This window comes from Meleagris gallopavo, chromosome 1 (assembly GCF_905368555.1).
Source record: "Meleagris gallopavo chromosome 1, MGAL_WU_HG_1.1, whole genome shotgun sequence".
In the NCBI taxonomy this organism is placed as follows: domain Eukaryota; kingdom Metazoa; phylum Chordata; class Aves; order Galliformes; family Phasianidae; genus Meleagris; species Meleagris gallopavo.
The window spans coordinates 136,373,805-136,400,912 of record NC_139404.1 but is presented as its reverse complement, the minus strand read 5'-3'; the positions used below and the strand labels follow the sequence as shown (position 1 = coordinate 136,400,912).

Genomic DNA, 27,108 nt, shown 5'->3' with positions numbered 1-27,108 from the left:
AAATCCCCTGCTTGTGGCAGCGCTACCATGTAAGATTTCTAGCTACAGCACCTTACTGGAGCTGCTAAGCAAAGGCTAAAATAAAGAAAAAAAAGTTGTAGTTAGAAATTAAACTGAACTGAACTTTTACAAATCAAAGCTAAATCAGTTTAACATCTGAATTGTTCAGGTCTGCTTCAGTGAGAAAAACTCTCTGAACACGTGTTTAAAAAAAGTTGCTACCTCATATGTAACTTTACTTTCCCATGCTTCATGCTGCTGGAAGTTCTTTAAAAAAAAATGCATCATCCATGCATTCATGGGTATCAGCTTGTCACTCAATTATTTCAGACATAATTTGTCTGAATTAAGGAATTGTATGTATAAAACCTGCTCAAGCTAGTGAGATGAGTAGAAAACTGTAAAAGGGTGTGAAAAGGGGGACATAAGGAATGCAGTGACTTTAGTAAGCATGTATTCACTGTCTATTTTCTATGAAGTACAAAGGGATAATAGGCCATTTTTTGTGACTGGGGGTCACCTAAACTTGAGTGAGTTTTCCATATTCACATGATTCTGTCTTCCATATGCAAAATTGAGATCTTGAAATATTTGTAAATAAGTGTTATTTACAAAGACGGTCTGGCCATAGATGTAATTAATCCAAACAGATTTAGCCTTAGCTCAGTTCAGTGTTATTTTCCAAGCTCCTCTCTTCACATGCAAGAATCATGCATTTAGAGCAGGCTGCCTGAGGTCATAGACAGGATTTAACAAGTGCAAGCCTGCTTAAGGAGGCCGATTTGAACTGAGTGGATACAGAGCCTTATTTATGACACAAACATAATCTGAATGAAATTGGTTTATGTCTTGTTCATGTTTAAGAGTACTGTGCTACCCTTATGCAATATTTGCATTGGAAAATAAGAGATTTGCATGGGAGTGAATCACTAAAATTATTCACAAGGCATTACAAGGCTTTACAGAGGATCTTTCATAAGTGAATCAGGAATGGGTACTGTCACACTGATTTCCAAATAAAATTTTGGTACTCTATGTGAAATATTCCTTTTAGTAAAAAGACCGTGGTGTTGAACTAAAAATATACAATCTCTTAGCTTTTACGTAATAACTTTTGCTCTAGAAATCTTGCAACCTAGCTGTCTACATCACAGCATCAGTGCAGGCATTGAACATGGGGAGACGATTTAAGCAGAATGAGAAAGCAGCATTCAGATCACATAAGGTCATCTCCTGAATAGTAGGATTTTCTGCTAGCAGCTGGCACTGCTGAATCTGACCAGTGACTGGAAGGCACCGTGCCAGAAGCTGGGACTTAAAAAGATCTTCAGGCTGCAGAGCTCAAAACTGAAATGGAGAGGAGACGATCGGCTTTTTTTTGTTTTGTTTTGAAGATAGGTCAGGGAGGCGAGTAAGGCAATGCTTGATGGACCTGGCACTTCTGTGTTTGTCTATGGGGGAAGGCTGCACTGGGATAAATTTAATTAGCTTTGAAGCCTGTATAGTCACCATAGCATCTGTCTGTATTATGTACCTTCCTGGTACAAGATGGCATTTATCATTTTTAACTGGTTGGTAATATGTTTGAGATCAATGAGAAAAATCATTCTTACACTTTCATAGATGTACGTACCAGAAAGTGTGCTCCACTTAAAAATTAGAGTCAAATCCATGTCAAGAAGGATTTGCCAGTATAGTCTATCCGGTGAGTGGAAGCCCTCATAGGATACAGAGAGCTTCTATGAGTGAAAAAAGTGCTACATCTATGCAACCTACACCAGAACAAAAGTGCAAAACAGCCTGTACAGATTTGTGCCATAATAAGTGGGTTTTCTCTTAGGCTAGTACGGAAAAGATACAGGAGAAAGCACCTCGGTGGCCATCTGTGTAACTGCCAGAGTTACCTGTTTTGCCTCTGTCTCTTCAAAGTCACAATTCATACTGCTACTGTCAAGAGTAGTCCTATGTACAGCCACCAGCAGCCACACCACTGCCATGCTGTGTCCATACTGTGACTCCTAATCATATTCTAATGCATATTTAGCGCACAGAACAACATATGATTTTGCAGAGATAGCCTTGTGAAACAGGGTCTGTTGATTTGGACTTTCATTCATCACTGAAAAGATTAACTAATTTCTCTTTTTGTTAACATCAGAGAAACTAACGTGCGTCAGCCCTCCTGTGGTAAAACCACAGTCCAGATAAGGTGCTTTAATTTTGTACTGAGGTGAATTTTCCAAGGTCAGTCCCAGGCCAGAGGACAGGGCTGACCTTGCTGAGGAAACCTGTGGTAAAATTAAAGTATCCAGCACTTGGCTGTGTTTCCAGTTTGGCATATCTGACATCTATTTGTGACTTTAATACAAAAATATCATATACTTTTTAGCAGCAAAGACTTAGCCTTTATCATCTGCTTTTACTCTTCAGAAGCAATTCTGCTGTCCACTCACCACAGAATACAGAGCGCACAATTTATCAAAAGGATCTAAATTCTACATGCAGTTGAAACTAACCCTGGACATCTGTAACTATGATAAGCCATCTGAAACAGGGAGGAACAGTGTCCAGAGGGATTCATTATCCTTAGTGATACAATCTGTGTTTGAACTGATTGTGTCTACACCAGCTTTTGGAATCACAGTATCTTCACTACTATTACTAAACTGCTGCTTTGCATTCTTGGTTGATTCTACCACTTATTACTTTGCCTTTCTGTTGTTTTTGTGGTCTGTTTTTTATTTTTTTTTTAACGCTGATTGTGAAAGATGCCACCAAAAGATAGTGAAGAATATCCCACAGTTTCTCTCATTTCATCATAGTGATAGAAGGGAACTACATTTGCGAAGGCATGACGGCTACCAGGCAGAAACCTCCACGAACCAATAGGCTGTTCCTGCTACTATTTGTATATCTTTAGGGACAGGGACATGTGTGTGGGTGAAACTGAGCAGAGACATCTGACTAAACTAAAGCACGAAATTGTAAGGCTCAGTAGTGATGCAGAGCAGGCACAGCCAGCAGAGTTTGGGGATATTAACTTTCAGGAGCCTTAAATGGAGAAATTGCTTTACAACTGTAAGAGTGGAACATGTCACAAGAATTTCTCTTGGCACGGTGAAATATAATCATCCATTTTCATCTGAAGTCTCACCATTCTCGTTTGGTAACCATTTCTGAAGAGAGAAATCCACAGAAAAAAAATGATCTGGATTATTGTGAAGGAGCCATGTGCAACAACTAAGAAACTGCCTTATAAGTGGGCAATGCACAAGCATTCATTGATGAATCTAAATGTTGGAGGTAGCTCATTATGTATAGGTAATTAATATGACCAATATGGCTGTTCTCACTTCATATCATACCTAACAGAAGGCAGGATTCTTCTAGAATGTAGTGAAGACAGATGATCACCACAGAAGACTTGCTAATATTAGAATGATGTGATGGATAGGTACAAGAAACCTACATTTTTAGAAACACTGGGCTTCTTAATGCTTTTTTTTTTTTTTTTTTCCTGTAAGGGGAAATATATAAATTGATAGTGCTGTGATTATTCTTGTCCATCTGAAAGATTTAGTACATACATAGTCCCATCTCTCCCCTGTTAATGAAGCCTTTCACTGGATTCACTTTCAACTGAAGAAAGGTCAATTATTCCCTATCTGCTACAATCTGTGTATTAACAACACTGAAAAACTTGATCCTGGGTTGGCATTGTTTACCTCATATGAGAATTATTTCTTCTGTGTTACGCAGATTTTTTTAGAGCAAAGTGAACAGAAGAACTCTGAGACATTTTGAGTAGTAGAGAAAGTAGTAATAGTGCACTTCTGTGATCAGAAGCACAACAGCCAGAGATGCACTACAACTGAAATATGAAATGAGAGCAGATTTTTGAACAAAATGGATTCCCTGTTAGGCCAGGAGACAGGAAAATTCTGTACAGAAAAGGTTTTAATAAATCACACAGGGAATTTATTGAATTCTATAAAGCTTTTTATATAGTAATGTTACAAAAATAATTGCAGAAATTATAAGGTAGTTATGGCAAGAAAGCAGAGATAAATATTCTATGGGACTATAGAAAGAGTCTATCTCTGTGGGTAAAAGAATGAGCTTATGTAATCTCACACAAAATGTATTTTATTTGTTGCTTTGCAACATGGAATGAGAAAGGACAAACTTGTACCTACAAACTGGTGTAAAAAGCCATTACACAGATTTACAGGCTGCCTGAGCATACAGCCAGGCGGGTTCTGGAGGTCCCCAAAGAGGAGACCCCACAGTCTTTGGGCAGACTGGGCCAATGCTCCATCACTCGGCAGTGCAGAACTGCATCCTGGTGTTCAGAGGGAGCCCCTATCTTCCAGTTTGTCTCTTGTCCTGACACTGAGCACCACTGAGAAGAGGCTGGCTCCATCTGATTGCATCTTCTATTTGGGTATTTACAGACATTGATGAGATTCTCCTCACTGAAGAGGTTCTCCAGTCCCGGACCATCTTGGTTATCCTTCGGACCTTTTCCATTACATCTGTGTCTCTCCCATACTGGGAACACATTGTTCCTGCCTTACTGGGGCTGTGTAGTGGGAAACGATAGCCTCTCTTGACCTGCTGGCAATTCTTTGCCTAACGCAGCTCAGGATACCATTGGCCTTTTTGTAACAAGGGCACGCTGCTTACTCCTGTCCAAAGGGGTGTCCCCACCTAGTGCCCCATATCCTCTTCTGCAGAGCTGCTTTTCAGCTGGGTGCCAGGGCTTGTTTCTCCCTAGGTGCAGGACTCTGCACTTTCTCTTGTTGAACTTTGTAAGGTTCCTGTCAGCTCACTGTAGTCGGTGCATTGTTATAGAAATGCAGACAGACACAGAAAGTGGTGTTCTGCCTTTGAACAAGGTGTGTTTAGACTTACCTGCTCTGTGCCTCCTGCAAAAGCTGTTTCTGAAGGTCACAGTCATTTTCTTCTACTCTCTCTTCTTAATCATGCTAAATTTAACTTTCTTTCCATTTCTCCTTTTTATCACTCTCCTGGTACACAAAATCAGTGAGCATGACATCCCCTGATTTCCTTTCCTTCTTGCATAGATTGGGCAGGTGTTCATCCACTGTAGGCACCTGCGGCCACATTTGCTGCAATATGGCATGGGTGGGAAAGATAAAAAGGAGCAGGTAGTCATTGCCCAAGAAATAGCCTCTGTGCCAAGAACGACAAAATATTGTTCTTTCCTTAATTGCTCAATATCCATTCCAAAATAGAGTATTATCTTTGCCTGAAGATTTCTTTTATAATACCCTTAGGTCAGTTTAAATTCAACTGTTAAATAAACATGAATCCACAGTCACCAAAGGTAAAAAATGCTAAAAATCTCTGTAGTTATTTAAATGCTTGTGTAGTCAAGAGTTGGGTGATTTACCTTTTAAAGTTCAGCCCAAAGCTGAAGCATAATGAAAATGAGCCAGGAAAATTATTCCACCATTTTTTCCGTATCCTAGACTTGCCATTAAAGTAAACCTTTGTTCTATTCATTAGGCCATGCAGGAGTTGCCACACTGGATAGGTATGAATCTGAAGTAAATGGTAGAATGGGAGATAGAGACAACAGTGATGAAGAACAGTTTGGCATATAAGGGTTATTTTACATTTACAGGAAGTGAGACTGTGTTACTGCACATTGAAGTATTTTAGTTTTTGTATCTGAATTTACAGGTGCTAGTGATGTTAGATACTTGCTATTCAAGGAAGATTAGATTTGTATGGAGGAGAATCAGAGATGGATGGGCATCCTGACATCCATCAGGAGACATAAACACAAGAGCTGCTTTTAAATTTTGGTGAAGGCTACGAACAGACAAATCAGAAATATGTTATTTGGGTCAAAGAACCAGAAGTGACAGAAACCATAATGTTTATGATAACTCCTCAGTTGTTCTTACAGAAGGTAGGAATGCTAAAACAAGTTAATCTTGGAAACCACTTAGGTGTGCAAATGTCTTTCTGATGACTGAGTGTACAATGGAGATACATATGCATTTTGAAACCTTTGACAAAACATCTATTGTGATAGAAATGCTGCGTATTACATATAGGGGAACGTCTTTATAAGACATACTTTTGCATTAATTCTTAAATTAGTTAGTTCTTACCATACTCAGCAAAAGAGACAGTGTGGTCATAGGCCAGTGAAGACAAGAAGGCTGCAGTTTAAGTACATCCAATACTAAGAGAACTGTGTGTCAGTTGCTAGCTATATAAATGGAAGAATGGAAGAATTCTGTACTTTATAACTGCATCAACAAATTCAATTACTCTTGAGATCTACAAGGCTCAGACAGGTGGGGAGCCCTTGGCATAATATGATGTGCTTCAGAAGTACTCAAGCATTTGGCACAATTGCGTAATCTGTAGCAAATGATACACATGCAATAAGAACCTCTGATGTTGTGCATGAAAAAGTCCTTGGAGGATTTGCTTAAAGGCCTGCATGACAGGTTTTCCTGTCCACAACAATAGGTAGTGAGAAAGTTTTAGCTAGTTCACAGGCTTTGTTGTCATAGCTTATATAAGCAGAGGGGAATTGGTCAACACTGCAAATGCCTTCAATCTGCAAAGGAAACAAATAAATAACATCAACAATAGGAAAGGCATTCTCTAACAATGGATTTTTACTTACATAGAGTTTATTGTAACGTACTGTTATTTCTAGAGTTCTTCTGCCTGATGATCCAGTAACTTCGTGCAAATTAAAAGCTTAATGAGTATATTGATGATTATCTAAATCATGTTGATGAGCCCATGAGTGAATTTAAAAACCTGTGTTACAAAAGAAATGAAATCCAACAGTTTATTCCAAGGATTTCCTGCCTCTTCATCACTAGTGCAGAATTGTCAAATGCTAAAGAAATTCTTCACCCATTTACCACAGCCATTTGAAGTGATCTGTGCGTCCATCTCACTGTTTGTACACATTCAGCATGCTGAAATCTTTTGCCAAATTGACTGATAGGCTAATACAATAGATATTTGAAATCAGGTTCAACATATACTTTCAGATAGGTCTCTAACAAATTATACATACCCTTATCATTTACTTGTAAATGGAAAAAAAAAAAATCCACCTTAAACTTTAAATTTTAAACATATTTTAGAGTCTTAGAAACTTAAAAAAATATATACATTCAAGTGTAGTAAAAGTAATGTTTGGGTAAAGCAAAGAAAAATAGAACAAATTAATTTAATTAATAGTTACTGGAATTAGAGAATGCTTTACTGACTGCATTAGAATGATTCATGGGACATACAGTAATCTTAAAGTTTGGTAATAACTACTTTTATAATTATTACTTATTGCAAAACTGTTTACTAATGATCTTTAAGTTCTTTCATCTAACTTAACTAAAAATAATTAAGTACTCTTAGAATCACAGTCTAGTTTGTTATTTTTGTAAAGAAAAGAAATGGCTTTTTTTTTTTTTTTTTTTTTTAATCTTGAAGATTCACAGCCTCATCTGCTTCTTTGCTTTTTCCTCATAATTATATTACCGGCGTTTTTTGTTCAGTAGTATGAATTGACCAGATCACTGATCACTCTGTTCACTGAAGATCACTGCAGTGCAAAGAACTGGATCACTCTGGTCTACCTTTATTTTCTATGGGGAAAAAAGGCACGCTAAGGCATGATTCATTCCATTCTAATGTAAGCATCTAAAATAGGTCAGATTCAAGCTCTAAAATGTCTGTTTTTCACTATGGACAGAGGCATGGTCATCCTAGGCAATGATGCGCTTATATCTGGATATCAAGTAAGGTGAGATCATTTCCACTCCGTGTGATTTCTGTAAGCAAGAAGAAATATCTATAAAAAAAAGAAATGCTGTCTCTTAAAAAGTAATACCTGCTAATGCTCTTGTTGCGTGTTGCCTACACTGCCCTAGATCCTCTAAAACATACAGACTGAAATTTCTGTCACAAAAAAAATCAGGTAGCATTGCATTATGTTCCATTCTGAGTCATGAAAGCCACTGGTTACTTAAGCTTTAAACTAGCACTTGTGAAGAAGTACATGACAGTGATCTGATTAAAGTTGTATATACAGAATTGTTGATACAGTTGATACAGTGTTGATTAGTATGTATATTACAGTAAGTGTACAGAAGAGTATATTAGTATTATTGTATAGAAGCATGTACATGCAATAGAATAATTGAAATGCAATTACAGATAACCAATGTCATTAACAAATCAACTGAAAGCCCATGGACACTTACAATAATTAACAGATGTCATACATTAATAAATGCAGTATAGTGGTATGTAAAATATGTCTATGCAAAAGTAGAGATAAAAATAATAAGAACATTTCTTTGTTTTATTTCTCATTTGTGAAGGACTATTCAGGGCAAAAGTAATCCCAGTGATGACACAGCTCCATTGCTATCTGTGGGAAAAAAAGAAGCATTCAGAGAATATTTATGTTTTGCATTTAGAAATGAAAACAGAGTCTGTATTGCTGAAATACCATCTATTTTGATATTTTTTTAGGTGGATGGTAAAGAGCATCTATTAACTCTTTTAATTGGCAGGAGTGGATAACTTATTTAAAACATTTAAAAGGGATCTTGTACTGGTGCTTTCTGGCAAAAAGCCTTGGCATACTGTAGAAATCAAAGGGGCCTGGAAATATCCAATGCTGCACTGATATTTCAAAAGCGTAAACAAGGTAATTGTAGATGAGGTAACTTGACCTTGGTTCTGTGCAGAAGAATGGAACTGCAGATATGGGACTCTGTCCATAAGGAAATAAGAAATGGTAACACAGTTACTGTCAGTCGACATGGTTTTATGCAAAACAGGTTAAGTTAAACAAATTGCATAGTATTTTTATGAGATCAGAATTTCCATTATTTGGTCTATTTAATAAAGGTAAGTATGTTGAAAAAATGATGGCTTTCAGACACCAGTTATCAAACATTGATACCACATTACGTTCTGATTAAGTTGTTAACATCAGAAGAAAATCAAGAAAATATTTATTAAATGAGATTAAACTGATAACTTGGAAATTTAATATGTAACTGTTAACTAAAATCCGCCAAGTTTCACTAGTGCAATGCTACAGAAAACCTTTCTTGTCCAAGACTATATTCAATGCTTTTACCTATGGCATGGAGAAAAAAAATATGTTAATAAACAAACAAAATACAAAATACAAACTAACTCCAGTAATATTTCTAAATGATGCAAACAACAAAAAAGAACAGAGAAATGATAGATTACAAGCAGGAAGTGATCCAGATGATTTCTGGCTAAGAAACAATATGGATGCTAGTACTGCCAATTAAAGGCTATATATTTTGGGAGAAGGATATGTAGATGATACTTGCAGGCCTGGGGAGTATAACAGCTCTAAGAAAATGGGAAGGCAATGGTTGATAATCAGTTTTTTGGTAAAAAATGACATTAAGTTGGCTGACGAGATCCATAGCATTACTCTGGATAGGGTCAGAGATGGACTTCTCATGGGATGATGATGAAACCAAATTAAGGAAAGGCATAAACAATGGAAACTACCACTCAGCAAACACATTTTACTCCAGTTTGTAATATACAGATGAAGCAATTTATTTGGGATATATTGTGATTTGAATGCAGCGGATGAAGAAATGGCTAGCAGAGGTTATGTACATCTGCAGAAGTGAAATAGAATCATAGAATCATAGAATGGCCTGCACTGAAAAGGACCTCAAAGATCATCTAGTTTCAACTCCCCTGCCATAGACAGAGTCACCAACCACCTAGACCAGGCTGCCCAGAGCCACATCCAGCCTTGCCTTGAATGCCTCCAGGGATGGGACATCCACAACTTCTCTGGGCAAACTGTTCTAGAGCGAAAGGAGGGCGTGTTAATACGCTATGTCTGGAGAAATAAGACTTTGACTATATTATTTGTAAATAAGATTGCACAACTTTGCTGGCTTTTGTGATGTTGTGTTTTTGTTTTTGGCTGTTTGCTTGCTTGGTGGCTTACTTGTCTGGTTTTTATTTTTGTAAGCATAAAGCAAGTCTCAGAGGGAATCAAGAAGCTCTAGACAGTGGTGAAATTCTGGAGATGTTTCATGAGGGAATCATCAAGCACAGAAGGTGGAATGGTCCCCTGGTCCCCTTCAGGGGAGTTATCATCATTAAGAGGAGACACAGACATCTGTCTGCCCCTTTCCAGACACATCAGATAAATGCTTGAATGCTTTAAAGTGGAAAGAGATTAAAGAATTGCTGTAGGCCTCACCTTGTTTCTTGGTTTGGGAACGAGAAAGCACAAAGAAAAGCAGTTTCATGATAGCCTGTGAAGCTGCCCCAGACAGAATACATATAGCTGGTCCTAGGAGCCTCATCCCTTTAACTTAATCTCAAAAACGGTTTCTTGTCCATCAAAGAGTTCACCCATCAAATCGGTATCTTTCCAATTTGGAGGAAAGAATGTTACAGGAAGCTGTGGCAAAGGCCTTACTGAAGTCCAAATAGATGACGTCAGAGGCTCTTCCCTTGTCTGTGGACACAGCTACACCATCATAAAAAGCAATGAAGTTGGTCAGACAGAACATTCCCTTGGTGAAGCCATGCTGGTTGTCCCATATCACCTCCTGCTCTTCTATATGCTTTAGCATAGCTTCCAGGAGAATCTGTTCTATTATCTTCACCAGCACAGATGTAAAGCTAATAGATTCGTAGTTCCCAAGGTCATCCTTTCTACCCTTCTTAAATACAGGTGTGATACTGCCTTTTGTCCTCATCATGAGAGACTTCATCTGACCATCATGACTTTTCAAATATCATCGAAAGTGGCTTGGCAACTATGTCAGCCAATTCCCTCAGGACTCTAGGTTGCATCTCCTCAGGACTCATAGACATTGTGTTCACATTCCTCTGATCTTTACTTACAGCAGGAGTGGCATCTCTCCTCCAGCTTCCACATTCTGAGCCATCTAGTCAAGGGCTGTGCATAGAGCAGTTGCTAGTGAAGACTAAAGCAAAAAGTTGTTGAATATCTCAGACTTCTCCTTGTCTCTTGTTATTAGCCTGCCTGTGTCACTCACTAGGGAGAGTATGTCCTCCTGGACTTTCCTTTTTCAGCTGATGTACTTATAGAAGCCTTTCTTATCCTTCTTTACTCTCCTTGCCAAGTCCAGTTCCAGTGAGACCTTGGCTTTCCTGATCCCAACCCTACACAGCCTAGCAGTATCCCTATTCTTCTCTCAGGTTACCTATTCCTGCTTCCACTGCCCATACATTTTCTTCTTGCTCTCCAGCTTGACCAGCAGGTCTCAGTTCAGCCACAATAGTCTACTGCCTTCCTTTCCTGATTTCCTACAACTGGAGATGGAGAAATCTTGTGCCCTAAGGAAATATCTTCCTTCAAGATCTGCCAGCTCTGTTCCACTCCCTTGTGCTTCAGGACAGATTCCTAGGGGGTTTTGTTGACAAACTCCTTGAATAGCTGGCAATCGGATTTTCCTACAATTAAGCTTCCTGATTTTACTCTTTGCCTACCTGATATCACTCAAGAGTTTGAATTTCACCATTGCATGGTCACTACATCCCAGGCAGCCTCCAATCCTGATATCACCAGTCAGTTAATTCACATTGGTGAGCAACAGGTCCAGCACTGCATTCCCCCACTGGTGGGGCTGTCTATTACCTGGCTCAGGGAGTTATCCTTTATATATTCCAGGAGCCTCCTGGATCACCTACAGCTCACTGTGCCACTTTTCCAGCAGATATCAATGTGATTGAAGTCTCCCAGCAGGATGAGAGCCTGTGATCACGACACCTCATGTAGCTGGAGGAAGAAAGTTTATCAACAGGTTCTGCTTGATTAGGTGGCCCATAGTAGACATCAACCACAAAGCTCCCTTTGTTGCCTTGGTCTCTATCTCTCACTCAAAGGTTTTTGACTTGCTTCTCAGGGACAGCTCTTCACACGTTATTCCTTCCTTGATGTTGAAGGCAACACTTCTCCTCCTTCCTCGCCGGTCCCTTCTGAACAGCCTGTAGCCATCAATAACCACAGTCACAGGAATCATCCCACCAGGTTTCAGTGGTAACAACTACATCATGTTTTTCCAGTATCACGGTTGTTTCCCACACCTACTGTTTGTTTTTCAAGCTGCATGCATTGGTGTAAAGGTGTAATTGGTGTTAGCTGGGCAGCTGGTCTTGTCACCTCCTGGGAGGATAACTCCTTAATTCCTCTGAATTAAATTCCCTGTTGCCTTCATCATCACAAGATGTAGCAGGTTGCAAGCCCCCACTAACACCTTGTTCCTCTAACTTAACTATACTATCATACACTGTCATGGACAGGTTCTATATCACCTCCTTCTCCCTTCAAACCTAGTTTAAAGCCCTGTCAATAAGCCCAGACAGATCCTGGGCCAGAATTCTTTTCTCCCTCTGACTAATGGTGCCAGCCTCTCAGCCATGTATTTATCAGATGAGTTTTCCTTATCCTCTCAGTATCCCTCCCTGCCATTGAAGGGACAGAGGACAATACCACCTGTATTCCATCCCACTCCATCCCCACTAACCGCCCCAGTCCCCTGAAGGCCGTTATGATAGCCCTTATGATAGCCATCAGGCTTCTGTCAATAACTTCATTGCTGCCAACTTGAACCATCAGTAAGGGGTCTTACCAAGTAATCTCTTTGTATTCCTCAGTGCCATTGGATAAGAGAGTAGTAATATCAGCTAACATGACAGCGAATCAGACTGAGGCATCAGGTCATGGTATGAGGCAATGATCTTCATACATACCCCATACCTCTGAGTGCAAGGTATCTGGTCAGTCACTGCATTAAGATTCTGCAGCCTTTCCTCTGTGAACTTTCCTCTGTGACAAGTGATCTTATCTCTATCTGATCAGTAAGGTTTTTTTTTCGATCAGCTGCGTTTAGTACATCAGTTCATGGAGTAAAGGAGCCTGCAGCAAATATATGTGAGGTGTAGGCCAAATGGAGAGAAGAGTCAAGTGGGAGCAAGTGCAAATCTCATGGTTAATGGAACTGGGAGGCAAATGTGAGGCAGGACTGATACCAGTGATGGGACACTGCAGGAGCAAAAAATCACCTTAGATAATAACCACTGATATTTGTATGGAATATGAAGATCCATACAGATGAAAAAGGATAAAAAAGGACAGAGTATCTCTGATTAAAGTGCCAATGAGCAGTAGCACCATCCCTGCCCCTCAGCATCTTCACCACTGTACTAAGGATACTTTGGGCTTCTGTTTTTAATTCCCCTTCCAAATAGTCTGCAATTCTGCCTTTTCTAAAAAAAAATGATCCAACAGCTGGTGTCTTCCTTCTCTCTCTACCATCAACAACAGACAGTCTGTGAGGGAGGAGAGGAAAAAAATCAGATGTCTTCATTTGGCTCCCCTCTGACTTCCCTTGCTGGCTAAACATCTGTCCTACAGCTGATGCACAGCACTCCAAGAACAATGAGCAACCTTAAAGTACAGATGTCTTCCAGTTTTCAGATTCGCAATGAAATTATTAAAATTTGTCCCTATAATGTCAAAACATTTCCTGAAGTTTTTAGTTTTGTTTCTGATAAATTCTAAAGTGGTCATATTGTATCCAGACAGGCAAGGAAATAAACACATATATTCATCTTAGCCATTGAAAATATTTGGGAGATTAGTTCTCTAGAGTTCCTTTACAGAAAGTAGAGAGAGCTCTAACATCACTTCTGGAAACATAGAGTACAGCTGCAGCACTTGTGTCAAATACCACTGGCCTATACAGCACTAAAAAGTGTATTCTCCTGGGCTTATTTGTGTTGAGGAGCAGATATTAATTTTCTGAAACTAATTAACTTGAGAGAAAATATTGTCAGTTCAGTGGGCTTGTTTTCAAAAAGAAGAGAATCATAGAATCGTAAAGGTTTGAAAAGACCTCTCAGATCATCTTGACCAACCACCAGTCTATCCCTACCATGCTCACTGACCACATCCCTCAGTGCCACATCACATGGTTCTTGGACACCTCCAGGTATGGTGACTGCACTACCTCCCTGGGCAGCCTGTGCTACTGCATCACCACTCCTTCTGAGAAGAAATTGTTCCTAATATGCAGCCTGAACATCCCCTGAACCAATTGTTTTGTATTCATGAGTCTTACAAAACAATTCACAGTGAATGTTTTGTAATATTTTTTAAATTATTGAAGTCAGACTGGAGACAGTAAATTTGTTTAAAGTAATAAGTTAATTTGATATATGTGTGCAGAATGGTTACAAAGTTGAACTGGCACATGGAAAGAACAAATCAAAATTAACTATAGACAGACTCCGGAAGTGTGAAAATCAAGAAAGCCCTTTCACCCAGTTGAAAGTTAAAAAGTTACTAAAATCATCAAGCTATTAAATTGGGTTATTTCATTATTATCACTCTAAAGGATTAATAATGTAAGGACATTTGAGTGTGAATGTTTTGAGGAGTGTGCCTTTCAGCTTCCTGGTATTTCTTTAAATACATCCAAGGCAGAATGGTGGCAGACAAATCTTGTTTTTAAATTCCATTATCCTGCAGCAATATCTAGATCACTTACCCATAGGCATTTTTCAGCAAATGTTCAATTAACAACCTGACAGCAATTCACTGACTTTAAAAAACTATCTGATCTTTGCACAACCAGTACCGTAGCTCTCTGTAATTTATACCTCTGTGATACAGTTACATGTTTTGCACATTTACTTTTCTTATGTATTTCTAAGCAAAGTAAAAAAAGGTCATATTGCTACAAAGGGGGACACCATCCCAGGGAAGTGTTGCAGAGACTGTGGGGCAGATACACTGGCTGGGAAAGATAAAAGAAAGGCTGAGCGGCAGAGTCATCAAGGATCTTTCGTCAGATTCGAGTCAGCTGGGACAAAAGCAGTTTTTGTTAGCAAACATCCCCAGAACAATTTGTACCAGAAATGAAAGGCTCTTACCACCCTCTAGAAGGTGTAAGAAAAGATAGATAGGGGGCTGCACTTACGAAGGTTCTGCCAGGTCTTTGCAATGCTGCAGCTGCAGGAAGAGTTTCCTTTGATTTGCTAGCACTGAGCCTTTGCTACCTGATCCACATCCATTGCAGCTGCAACATCTGTGTTTAAAGTCATTCACCTTTTAACAATCTATTTTCGTAGCCCCAAAAGGGTTTACAAGTCAACAGCTCCTTAGCCAAAAAATGGTTACAGTTCCCTTCATGCCACAGAAAGAAGTGAAATTTTGGGATCAGATGTGTCCTGAACTTCCAACAAGCAGCCTACTTCTCCTTATGAAATGATCTGAATGGACTAAAGTGTGGTCCAATGGGCATTTCCTATTCCCTGTGGGCTTTGGGAGAAAAGAAATCTTCTCCGTGCAAAAGTGAGACACCTGAGAGAAAATAACAAAATGGGGAACAAGGCGAGAAAAAGCAGAAGCAAGTGGGGTTGTCTCTTCTCACTGGTGACAGGTGACAGGATGAAGGGAAATAACCTTAAGTTGCACCAGAGTAAGTTTAGGTTGGATATCAGGGAAAACTTCTTTACAGAAAGGGTTGTTAAGCACTGGAATAGGCTCCACAGGCAGGTGGTTGAGTCACCATCCCTGGATGTGTTTAAAAACCATTTGGATGTGGAGCTCAGGGACGTGATTTAGTGGAGGGTTGTTAGAGTTAGGGTAGAATGGTTAGGTTGTGGTTGGACTCAATGATCTTTAAGGTCTTTTCCAGTCTGCACAATTCTATGATTCTATGATTCTATGGAGTAGCTAGAAATATATCTCTTCTTGTATGATTAAATACAAGAGATGAAATTAAAAACATCTCCATTTGCCATGATTACCTCATGCTCTATTGTTATTAAAGCTGTCTAACATTTCTTTGCAAAATCAGCAGTTTAACTGAAAGCACACTCTTCACTTCTATTTGATTTTGTGGTCTCCCACATCAGTAATGAAAATGTAATGTTCACATGAATATTTAATTATCATTAACTGACCATTTTATTCTGTGTCCATGAGCACTCAGCACACCATGCATGGCATCCTTTTTTCCTATTTTTTTTTTCCTCTGTCTTTTTGTGGAAATTACTTGATCGTAATTATCCTGGCAAGTTGTTACTATTTAGATACATAAACATGGTGGTGCTTGTTAAGAACAATCCTGGCAATACGCCCTCCGCTTCTTCTGCCCCACCATCCAGTCCATATCAGTGAGTGTGGTAGCTGCACCACCAAGCCCACTGACCGTGGGAAGGTTTTATTCAGTTTCTAGTATAGATGCAGGAAACTGGAATAACACCAAGTGTCACTAGTTCTCTATTTCTTTTGTTTGTATGCTTTATCATTCTGAAATGAATAGCTACATCTAAACTGCACAGCTGAAAAAATACGGAACAATACATTGAAAAAGACATTCTACCTCTTCCTTTGGCATAAGTACTGCCTTTCCTGACGTCCCCATATGGCCAAACACACCAAAATGTATGAAGTTGGCATTTTTGGGTTCTTCTTTAAACCCTGAACATACCTGCAGTATCCACCTATGAGGCCACTGCCAGGCTGAAGCCTCTCTGCCAGTCAGACTGTGTATGGGGCTGCAGAACTGCCTTTCCCATTTGACTCCCCACATCAGCAACCTTTCTCGACTCATTGTATACATACAATATATACTTTAAGCAAAACAGAAGGAGGCCCACTATTAATTACTCATCTATACAATGTCTAACACAGTGGGAGCCTGAGGCTCCAGCAAGTTTCCCAGACGCTGTCTAAATAATGCAGATAGATGATAATTCTCTCTGAAAGTAATCAGTCCATTCTCAGGGCAAGCCTTCCTCATACTATTCACATAAAACTTCCACTGAAGGAGCACACTAAAAAAAGTGCCAAGGTTCTCCTCTGTAGTGCCCATATTTCTGGTGCTTGTGTGTGCACAGATTGAGTGAATGTTTTGCATGGGTAAGAATTGCATTGATGGCATAGTCCAAACACTAAGATAAAGGGACAATTAATAATTATGATAATTAATAGTTTTACATTCCTTGTTTTGTTCTATCAAATAGGTAGGCAGAACAAGTAGAGACACACAGAAAAGAGAGAAGGTTGTTTTTCCCCTTTCATCAGTTACAATCCCAGGGCTATTTATAAGGGATATATATCATAGAAATCCAATAAAACAGGATTGGAAGTAAACATGAGATCACGCAGGTATCACACTGCCCTGAGTCAGGACGATTGTACTTGTGTCACTCTTGATAAATATTTGCCTAGCTTCAAATGCTCCAGTGATGGGGCCTCTATAAAAATCCCTTGACAATCTGCCCCAGGACTGCATAACCCCTGCTGTTAGAATTATCCCAGAGCCAAGATAAATGACTGAGGATGTTGGGTTCCCTTCTGAAGTTCAAACAAACAAACAAACAACAACAACAACAACAAAAAAACTCCAACAAAATAATTTTTTTTAAAAGAGGAAAAAAAAAAATTAAAAAAAGAGGAAAAAGAAAGAATTACTACCTTAGGCAGATCTGAAACAAAGAGAGACAGTCAATGGAGCAGTAGGGTAGAGGGGAGCGCTGAATGCTGGGGATTGTTCGGCCGGAGAACAGCCTCCAAAGGCAGCAAGAGGCAAACAGATGGATGCTGGAGAGACCTGCTGGGGAAGGGGGCAAGCAAATGGGCTTTCACACAAGAGCCGCTTGGGAAGAAATAGCCTAAAAAAGCAAACCAGAAAAAAATAATGAAAAGAGAAAGAAAAAAAAGAAAAAAAGAAAGAAAGAAAACAAAACCTGAGTTCTGTTGGAGTCATGTTGTGCTTGGGCAAAAAGGCCTCAATGAATATTCTGTAAACACTGCATCAAAGAAATACTGAATTCTAACATTAGCCTCTTTTTGAACAGAAAGGCCCTGAAAGACCCTGGATCTCGGCTATCCCTGCAGCTCAGAGCAGGACGTTATAAAATCTCTTCAAAAAGAAAATTTGAAAGGACATTGTTTCCAAGGAGCGCTACGTATTTGTTTACGCCTTCCCTCGTGCAACAGCAGCACAGGCTCCAACCACGGCCGGATGGGGGCAGCACCGGAGCGCCACCGCGGGGAGCACGCTTGGGGAAGCGCGATCGCGCACCGGGCGCGGGAGAGCGGGAGCGCGCCTCACCCCTTCTTTCCGCATGCGCGCTGCCGGGCAGCGGGGCCGCGCTCGAGGCCCCATCCTGCCCCCTGGACACGCTGCCCGCTGCCTGTGTTCCCGCAGCAGCGTGTCTTGGTGTACCTGTCCCGCGGAGAATCGCTTCCGTGCGCAGGCTGCGTGGGCTCCGCCTGCCGCTGTCCCCAACGCTCTCTTCCAGAGGGTCCGGAGTGTGGTGGTGTGAACTCCCCACCGGGAGCATAAACTGTGAGATGGATAGGAAAATACCCAACAGAAAATAACGAACTGGAAACTGGGCGTGTGGCAGATTTCCCTGTGCATTTCCCCATCCCCGAGCAAACATCACTTGTGTTTGTGGCAGTTTGAGGAATGAGAAGATTATAACCCTTTGAGCTGCTCCTGTTACAGAGGCAAAACACACACCTGCAGCTGACACTAGTCAAGAAGCAGCATCAACAAGCAGCTCCCTAAAGCTATCAGAGGGATAGCTGCTCCTCCTCCCCCCAACCTCCCAGCACCATGGACCCCGCATGGGCAGGAGCTGTCACGGCCCATTAGCGCTCAAAGGAGCTGAGAAAGGTTAGGGAGGAAGACGCTGCTGAGAGTTCATGTCCTCATACAGTAAGGTTATGAAATGTATAACCAGAATGACACTGTATCGCAAGTATGCAAACAAATGTACAAGGGAATAAACTGACTTCACCTGTTTATGTGGAAGTTCAAGGACATCAAAATATAAATCACTCTATTTTGTTGGAACAGATAAGTGTACTCCTGATAGTACAAGAAAGTGTTGCTGACGCACATAATCTTTCTCTGTGCTTTTCCCATGGCTTGACTACCATCAGCTCTGTGATCCTGGCAGCAGGTAGAAGGCAACGGCCAAGCCAAACATCAGGCACATCCCTTTCAATTCTTACTCCTTATTCTCAGATTGAAACGTATTTCATAATTAGATTTAGGCTAAGAACAAACAAAACTGTATTCCTGAAGCACATGACAAATTCTGAAATCCAGCTGACTCATGCACTCAGCTTCTCTGACTGCTTTGGGTAACCTGCCTGTGATTTGGGGGCAATACCTAAACATAGCAACATACTCGTAGCACCTGGATCTCCAATCGCCCTAGCATGAGAAAAAATTAAAGATGGAACCTGTTTGTGCTGGGCTTGTAGAATCAAGCTTCCACTTGCACCTGAAAACAGTTGCATGTCCCCAGAGGTAATACTTTTATCTGACCAGGTGCAGGTAATGCTGAACATTCTGGCAGTCTTCCCACGCAAAACTCATTTGAGAGGTTCATGGCTTGCAGACCACGGCATTGCTGATCACTGTTTGTTATCCATCCATATAGTTCAGTAACATGAGTCTAAGCACATTTGTAAATATATGAAAGGATCACATGCATTCTTTTGGCTGTAGGACCTCCAAATACTTGAAGAGTGGCAGCATGAAATCAGTAAGGCTCTGTGCTGGCAAAACTCTGTTTGCTGTATCTAAACTGAACTTCACCCTTTCCACGAGCAAAGGCTGCTCTTCCCTTGCCATGTCTCTGTCAGTTTAGGGTGAAAGGAGGCAACACTTGATAGCTGATGTAACTGTAGGCAAAGGCCCCTACCATGGATAGTCTGTTCTGATGTCTGACCATTACCCAGCACAGCTTATTTTTCTTGGACGAAAAAGGAGATGGATGAAACACGGTATGCTGGCAAAAGCAAAGTTTAGCAGTTCAAAGATGTGAATCTGAGCACTATTTTGTTGGTGTACTTCATATATTGGCAAAGCATTCCCAGCAGAGACCTCAAGCTACAAGATAAATGTGGTGAAATAGAGATGGGGCAGGGAGATATGACAGGCAAAAAGAAATGGGAGAGGTAAAACAAGATCATTTTTTTTTCTTTCATCATGATGGAATTATCCCTTGGAGATGATTTGAGCAAATATCCTCTGGCAAATCTATTGCAATTACTTGAAGATACTACTGTCCCTATTTGTCCACCCCTGTGTTCTGCACAACTCAGTGGCACAGGAAAACATGTGCTAATCTTTGGCCATTGAGACTCACAGCCTGCCTCGCTGAAAGCCCACAGAAATCAAAGCTGGGCTACTAACACGATGCATTGCAATAGTGGAAGCATAAGACATGCCAGCTTGGAGAAATACAGTGCACTGCAGCAGAGAAGTGGGATGGAGTAGTGGCGTTAGTCCATTTATTTTAATTAAAGATGCCGTAATTACACTGAAAGGAATGGGAAATTTTTCTGGAAGGCGTATAGTTGGAATGTAGATCAACTATGTAAAATAGAGGTACTCATTCTAGGGAGCCGGTCATGAAACAATAGGTGTGGGTTTTTTGTTTGTTTGTTTTTTACCTGAAGTTTATGCAAACCTTAGTATCAAATGCTGTGCTCTGTACCAAAGTTATAAAAAAAAAAAAGAAAAAAAAAAAAAGAAAAAAAAAAGGAAAAATACTGGTTTGTTACGCATCAGCCACTGCTAAAAATTAAATGCTACAGATACTCTTTATACCAATGTCAATATAGAAATCAATCTTGAATTCGAGTCTGTCTTAATGCCTGTTGTACAAACTGTGTGCTTAGTTCTGCTGCGAATCACTGTATCAAAATGTTTATTGACCGTACAGTAATAAGTAACATGTATGAAAATATCATTGAGGCGAATGAATATTCATCTTCTCTAATATGTCAGATCCAGGAATGTGTGCTCAAGGTCACCGAGCATATTTCATAAACGCTTGGGAAAATCTTTCCAAATTTGCTAGGGGTTTCCAGACAGATGACTCCTGTCGGTGTGTGTGCCCGGACTGCTCGGAGGGGCAGCAGTTGCTCACCTAACTTCGCTCCCCTTAAGTCTTCAGTAGACTGAGTGCAGCTCTAGGTAGAAAAGCGACAATTCCTGATTTTTCATGCGGAACTTGAGATCTGTTACGCAATCAGAACGTATCATCCGCATTTACCATTCCCTATTCCGCCCATTTTCTCAACACGGAGCCCAGCGAGGGCTGCGAGGACAGCAGTGGGGCAGGCAGTGCCGGCACTGGGGAGCTGCCCCACGGCACCCCTCCTCGTTCCGAGGGACAGATCACATCCTCGGCTCTCCACTGGTTGCTTTTCTCTCTCGTTCCCTTTCTTAAAAAAAAAAAAACATATAAAAAAAACACATAAAAAAACAATAGAAGCAGGTGACTACCATCTCATACGTAAATGCCAGCGCTCCCCATATGACGAAGGCAGAGGTCCTCCTCCCGGAGCCGCTTTCCTTCAGCCTGCCGGTGCTGCGGTCGCAGTGGTCTTCCCCAGCCCTCCCCGTTCTGCTGTTGATTTCTAACCGGGTTACGATGACCCAGGCAACGGGCGGGAGGGAGCGCGGGGAGCACCTCCCTAGCAGCACTTTCCTCTCTTCTTTTTTTTTTTTTTTCCTTTATTTTCGTCTTTTTCTCGCTTCGCGACGGCCCTAACCCCCACGTCCCTCCTCCCCCGGACATGTGCATCAGACAGTCCCCCTCGGGGCCCCCTCCCGCCGTTCCTCCTTCGGGAGGAGAAAGGAGCCCATTGATCCCGACGCACCAACGGGAGGCCCCCAGGGGGCCGCGCGGGGTGAGGTGTGTGGAGGTGGGGGGGGCGGCACGCGTGACCCCCGCCTAAACGGGAGAACTGCTTTGTGCATCTCTCCCCGCCGCACGCAGATAGCGGTGGGGGTGGGATGCGCACCCGCCAGGTGGAGGACTGCGAGCGTGGGCGCTGCGTGCGTGCGTGGGGAGGGCTGACGCACGCACACACGCGCGCGTGTGAGGGGGAACCGCGCGCACACGCCCGGAAGCTCCGCTCCGGGGGGAACCCGGTGGCGGCAGAGGGCTGCGCCGGGGAAGGCTCAGCCTACAACCCCCCCCCCAGCCTCAGCCACCCCCATCGGCAGCGGCCCCCCGCGCGCCCTACACCCCGCTGCCGCCCCGCCAACGGCCCCAACGGCCGCCTCGCGCACGAGCTCGCCGGGCGCGTTTGTTCTCGCGCCGCAGGCACGCTCCGGGGAGGCGGGGCGGGGCGGGGCAGCGCCTGAGGGGAGCCGGGGGCTGTGGGCGGGGGTAGGCGAGGCGCCGGAAGGCCAATGGTAGCTTGCCGCCTCGCGCCTCAGGGCCCGCCTCTTCACCCGATTGGCGGACAGAGCCGTCCTTCGAGCGGCGCGGCAGCCAATGCGGGGCGAGAGCGGCGGCGGCGTTGTCCCGCCCCGTCTCGGTGTGCGAGCGCCTCGGTAACTCGGCGGTCACGTGTTGTTTTGCTCTTTAGTTGGGGCACTCGGTGCGCGATGCGTTACTCACTGCCACGCTCCCGCCGGCACAGGCAGCAGCCGCCGCGGCAGCAGCAGCTCCGGCCGGGCGCCGCTGCCGGGAGCCGAGGCGGGCAGGACGCCGGGCGGCCGCCGGCAGCGCCCGCCGCTTAGAGCCGGCCCCGGCGCGGCTGAGGAGCCCGGGCGGCCGCACTCTCCCCGCGGCGGAGCCGCTCAGCCCCAGCCCCGCTCGGCGTCGGCAGCGCACGGCCGGGGGATGGCGAGCCCCGCCGCCCCGGGGCTGCCGCCCGGCCCCAACCTGAACAACAACAACAACAACCGCGGCGTGAGGAAATGCGGCTACCTGCGCAAGCAGAAGCACGGCCACAAGCGCTTCTTCGTGCTGCGCGGCCCGGGCGGCGGCGGGGAGGAGGCGGGGGGCGCCCGGCTGGAGTACTACGAGAGCGAGAAGAAATGGAGGAACAAGTCCGGGGCGCCCAAGCGGGTGATCGCGCTGGACTCGTGCCTCAACATCAACAAGCGGGCGGACGCCAAGCACAAGTATCTCATCGCCCTCTACACCAAGGACGAGTACTTCGCCGTGGCGGCCGAGAACGAGCAGGAGCAGGAGGGCTGGTACCGCGCCCTCACCGACCTGCTGAACGAAGGCAAGGCGGCCGCCGGCTCCCCGCACCGCCCCCTGCCCTCGCCCTTCGCCGCGCTGGCCGCCGGCGAGGAGTCCGACTACGGGCTGGTGACGCCGGCCGCCGCCGCCTACCGGGAGGTCTGGCAGGTGACGCTGAAGCCCAAGGGCTTGGGGCAGAGCAAGAACCTCACCGGCGTGCACCGCCTCTGCCTCTCGGCCCGCACCATCGGCTTCGTGCGCCTCAACTGCGAGCTGCCCTCGGTCACGCTGCAGCTGATGAACATCCGCCGCTGCGGCCACTCGGACAGCTTCTTCTTCATCGAGGTGGGCCGTTCGGCCGCCACCGGGCCCGGCGAGCTATGGATGCAGGCGGACGACTCGGTGGTGGCCCAGAACATCCACGAGACCATCCTGGAGGCTATGAAGGCTCTAAAGGAGCTGTCCGAGTTCCGGCCCCGCAGCAAGAGCCAGTCGTCGTCCTCCTCTTCCTCCGGGGGGGCGGCCGGAGGCGGCGGCCCCTCGGCCACGCACCCCATCACTGTGCCGGGTCGCCGGCACCACCACCTGGTCAACCTGCCACCCAGCCAGACCGGCCTGCTTCGCCGCTCCCGCACCGACAGCCTGGCCGCCGGCAGCAGGGCCGCGCCGTGCCGGGTGCGGACGGCCAGCGAGGGCGACGGCTGCCGGGTGGGCTCGGCCGCCGGCAGCCCCATGAGCCCCGGCCCCGTGCGGACCCCGCTCAGCCGGTCGCACACGCTGAGCGGCGGCGGAGGGCGGCCAGCGGGGAAGCTGCTGCCGGTGCTGGCCGGGGGCGGGCTGCAAAGCAGCCGCTCCATGTCCATGCCCGCCTCCCACTCGCCCCCCTCCGCCACTAGCCCCGTTAGTCTCTCCTCCAGCAGCGGCTTGGGCTCCGAGCCGGCCCACCCGCATCACCCGCAGCGCCCGTCCAGCGGCAGCGCCTCGGTGTCCGGCTCGCCCAGCGATGCGGGCTTCATGTCCTTCGACGAGTACGGCTCCAGCCCGGGCGGCGACCCGCGGCCCTTCTCCTCCTCTTCCACCGCCAGCAACCGCAGCAACACGCCGGAATCGGTGGCCGAGACCCCGCCGGTGCGGGATTCCGGCGGCGGCACCGATCTCTATGGCTACATGGCGATGGAGCGGCCCCCGAGCGGCCGTCTCTGCTACCGGCCTTGCCCCGAGGCTGATCGGGGCCACCGCAAGCGGACCTACTCGCTGACCACCCCGTGCCGGCAGCGGCCCGCCCCGCCGCAGGTCTCCTCCGCCTCCCTGGACGAGTACACGCTAATGCGGGCCACCTTCGCCGGCAGCGCCGGCCGCCTCTTCCCCTCCTGCCCGGCCGGGGCTTCCCCCAAAGTCACCTACACCCCCTACCCCGAGGACTACGGGGACATCGAGATCGGCTCTCACCGCAGCTCCGGCAGCAGCAGCACCAACCTGGGGCCGCCGGCAGGGGGGGGAGGCGGAGGCGGGGGCGGAGATGATGATGGCTACATGCCTATGACCCCCGGCGTGGCCGCGGCCCTTGGTCGGGGGGGGCGGGGTGGCGATGACTACATGCCCATGAGCCCCACCAGCGTGTCAGCCCCCAAGCAGATTCTGCAGCCCCGAGCGGGGGTGGGAGGCGGCTTCCCCGGCAACGGGAGTAGCTACAAGACCAGCTCGCCAGGGGAAAGCTCCCCCGACGACAGCGGCTACATGAGGATGTGGTGCGGCTCCAAGCTGTCTGTGGAGAGTTCGGACGGGAGGCTGAGCAACGGCGACTATATCAACATGTCCCCTCGGGACCCCCAGCACGGGTCCCAGGCTCCCTCCCTCACACCCCCGGACTTCTTCTTCGCCCCTGCGGGGCACGGGGCTGGCGAGCCCCTCAAACCCGGCTGCTACTCTTACAGCTCCCTGCCCCGCTCCTACAAGAGCCAGGGCCTGGCTAAGGACAGCGACCAGTACGTGTTCATGAACTCCCCGGGCAGGATGATCCCGGAGGAGGCGATGTGCGGAGTGGCTCCGTCCCCGGCCGGCACCTTCGCGCCCTCCAGCCACACGGTGCCTTCGCCCCTGCGGCACAGCCGGACCGAGGGCTTCCTCAGCCAGCGGTGCCAGCGGGCCATCCGGCCCAGCCGCCTCTCTCTGGAGACCTTGCGGACGATGCTGCCCAGCATGAACGAGCATCCCTTGCCTCCCGAGCCCAAGAGCCCCGGGGAATACATCAACATTGATTTTGGGGATGCCGCTGTCTATTCTCCCCCCTCGCTGCCCACCGACAGCCCGGCCTCCTCCCTGGGCTCCGGCACGGGGCAGAGGCGCTCCCCTCTCTCCGACTACATGAACATCGACTTCAGCTCACAATCACCCTCCCAGTCAGGCACGGTCTCGGTGGGCTCTTTGGAAGCGCTCTCGCCTGGCTCTTCCTCCAGCACCAGCCAGCCCGATGGGCGCTACATGAAGGCGTCTGGGGGGGTGGCCTGTCTGTCCAGCCCATCTGACAGCGGGGATTACACTGAGATGACCTTCGGCATGGCCACTACCCCACCCCAACCCATCGTTCAGAAGCCAGAAAGTGCCCGGGTTACCAGCCCCACGGCCGGGGTGAAGAGGCTCACCCTCTCTGGGGTGGAGGCCTTCATTCTTTCCAACCCACCTCCAGACCCCAACCGTGGGGCCAAGGTCATCCGGGCTGACCCCCAGGGGCGCAGGAGGCACAGCTCGGAAACTTTCTCCTCCACCACCACTGTGACCCCCGTGTCCCCCTCCTTTGCACACAACCCCAAAAGGCACAACTCAGCCTCGGTGGAGAACGTGTCCCTCAGGAAAAGCGAAGGCCTGGAGGAGGAGCAGGGCAGCAGCCCCATGTGCAGGGAGACCTCGGCTGGCTTCCAGAACGGCCTCAACTACATCGCCGTCGACTTGGTAGATGGCAGCCTGGCAGGCTGTGACAAAGCCAGGTCGAAAGCCAGGCATGTCCTGAACGGAGGTGTCAATGGAGTGGAGATGAGCGCCTACGCCAGCATAGACTTTCTGTCTCACAACCTGAAAGAAGCAAGCGCTGTGAAAGGTGAGTAGCTACACTGAATGGTGCTTGGCTGGAGTGGGTTTATTCCTCACGGTGAGACTGGGTTTTGTGGCAGAGAGCGCTCTCTCATCGCTCTTTCTTTAAAATCTCCTTTCCTAAATGCATGCTGTAATCACCAGTCTTGAAGGAGCTTGCTGTCTCTTTGTATGAGGGAAAAGTTTACTTTGGGGATATTCCTTTGTGTTTAAATTCTGCTGTGCTGCTATGAGTGTTTACTTCGGGATACCCCAAAGAAGCCGATGTTTACGTTGTTGCCATGGTTGGGTTATACTTCAGAGTTTTCTCATGTAAGATTTCAGAAAGTGTTTGGAAAACGTGGCCAAAATAATTTGTGTTAATACAGCTTCTAAATATTATTTAACAATGTAAAATGATCGAGTTGGGGTGAGGACACGAGATTACAAAAAAATCCCTGGCACTCAAGCTAAGAAGGTCAATCATAACAAAATTAGAAGGATTATTTCAATATCTAAATTTTGAAATCGCTCATCTCTTGCAAAAGTTTAACAGTGAATCATGGTGTGCGTGGAATGTGAAATTAAAAAGAAAACCAAAAAATTCTCCCCGTATGTCCAGCAGTTGCTGTGCACCCAGGCTGCCCCATGTGGCATTGTGCATCTTGCTTGGAGCGCACCCCATGGCGGCTGGGCTCGTCTCCGGGAGTGATGGGAGGATGTCGGGGCACCAGCGCTCTGCGTTCAGTGACAAAAGCAAGCCAACGAAATGTGAAACGAGGGCTGAGGGAGAATGTATGTTTTAATTCTGTAGCTGTTCCTTTGTTGAGGTGCTGGTTTTCCTGCTCTTTTTTTTCTTAAAAAGGGAAGAACAAAGAACACCCTTCCCCTCCCTTCTCTCCCCCCCCCCCCCCAGCCCCCAAATAGCAACCCGCCTCTTCCTAACAAGCGGGA

The 27,108-nt window shown here is 45.7% G+C and overlaps 1 protein-coding gene across 7 annotated transcripts in view; it reads left to right on the top strand.

Moving 5' to 3' along the window:
- Nucleotides 1-22,432: 22,432 nt before the first annotated feature.
- IRS2 (insulin receptor substrate 2) overlaps nucleotides 22,433-27,108 on the top strand; it is a 30,236-nt gene continuing 25,560 nt past the window's right edge. For 2 of the 7 annotated variants that reach the window (XM_085215455.1, XM_085215461.1), the window contains exon 1: nucleotides 22,435-26,182. In XM_085215455.1, coding sequence (XP_085071581.1) covers nucleotides 22,741-26,182 — 3,442 coding nt within the window. In that variant the 5' untranslated portion in view covers nucleotides 22,435-22,740. Of the gene's footprint in view, nucleotides 26,183-26,776; nucleotides 26,950-27,108 lie in introns of all 7 variants that reach the window. The other 5 variants (XR_014880825.1, XM_085215468.1, XM_085215442.1 and 2 more) reach the window with 4 other exon arrangements.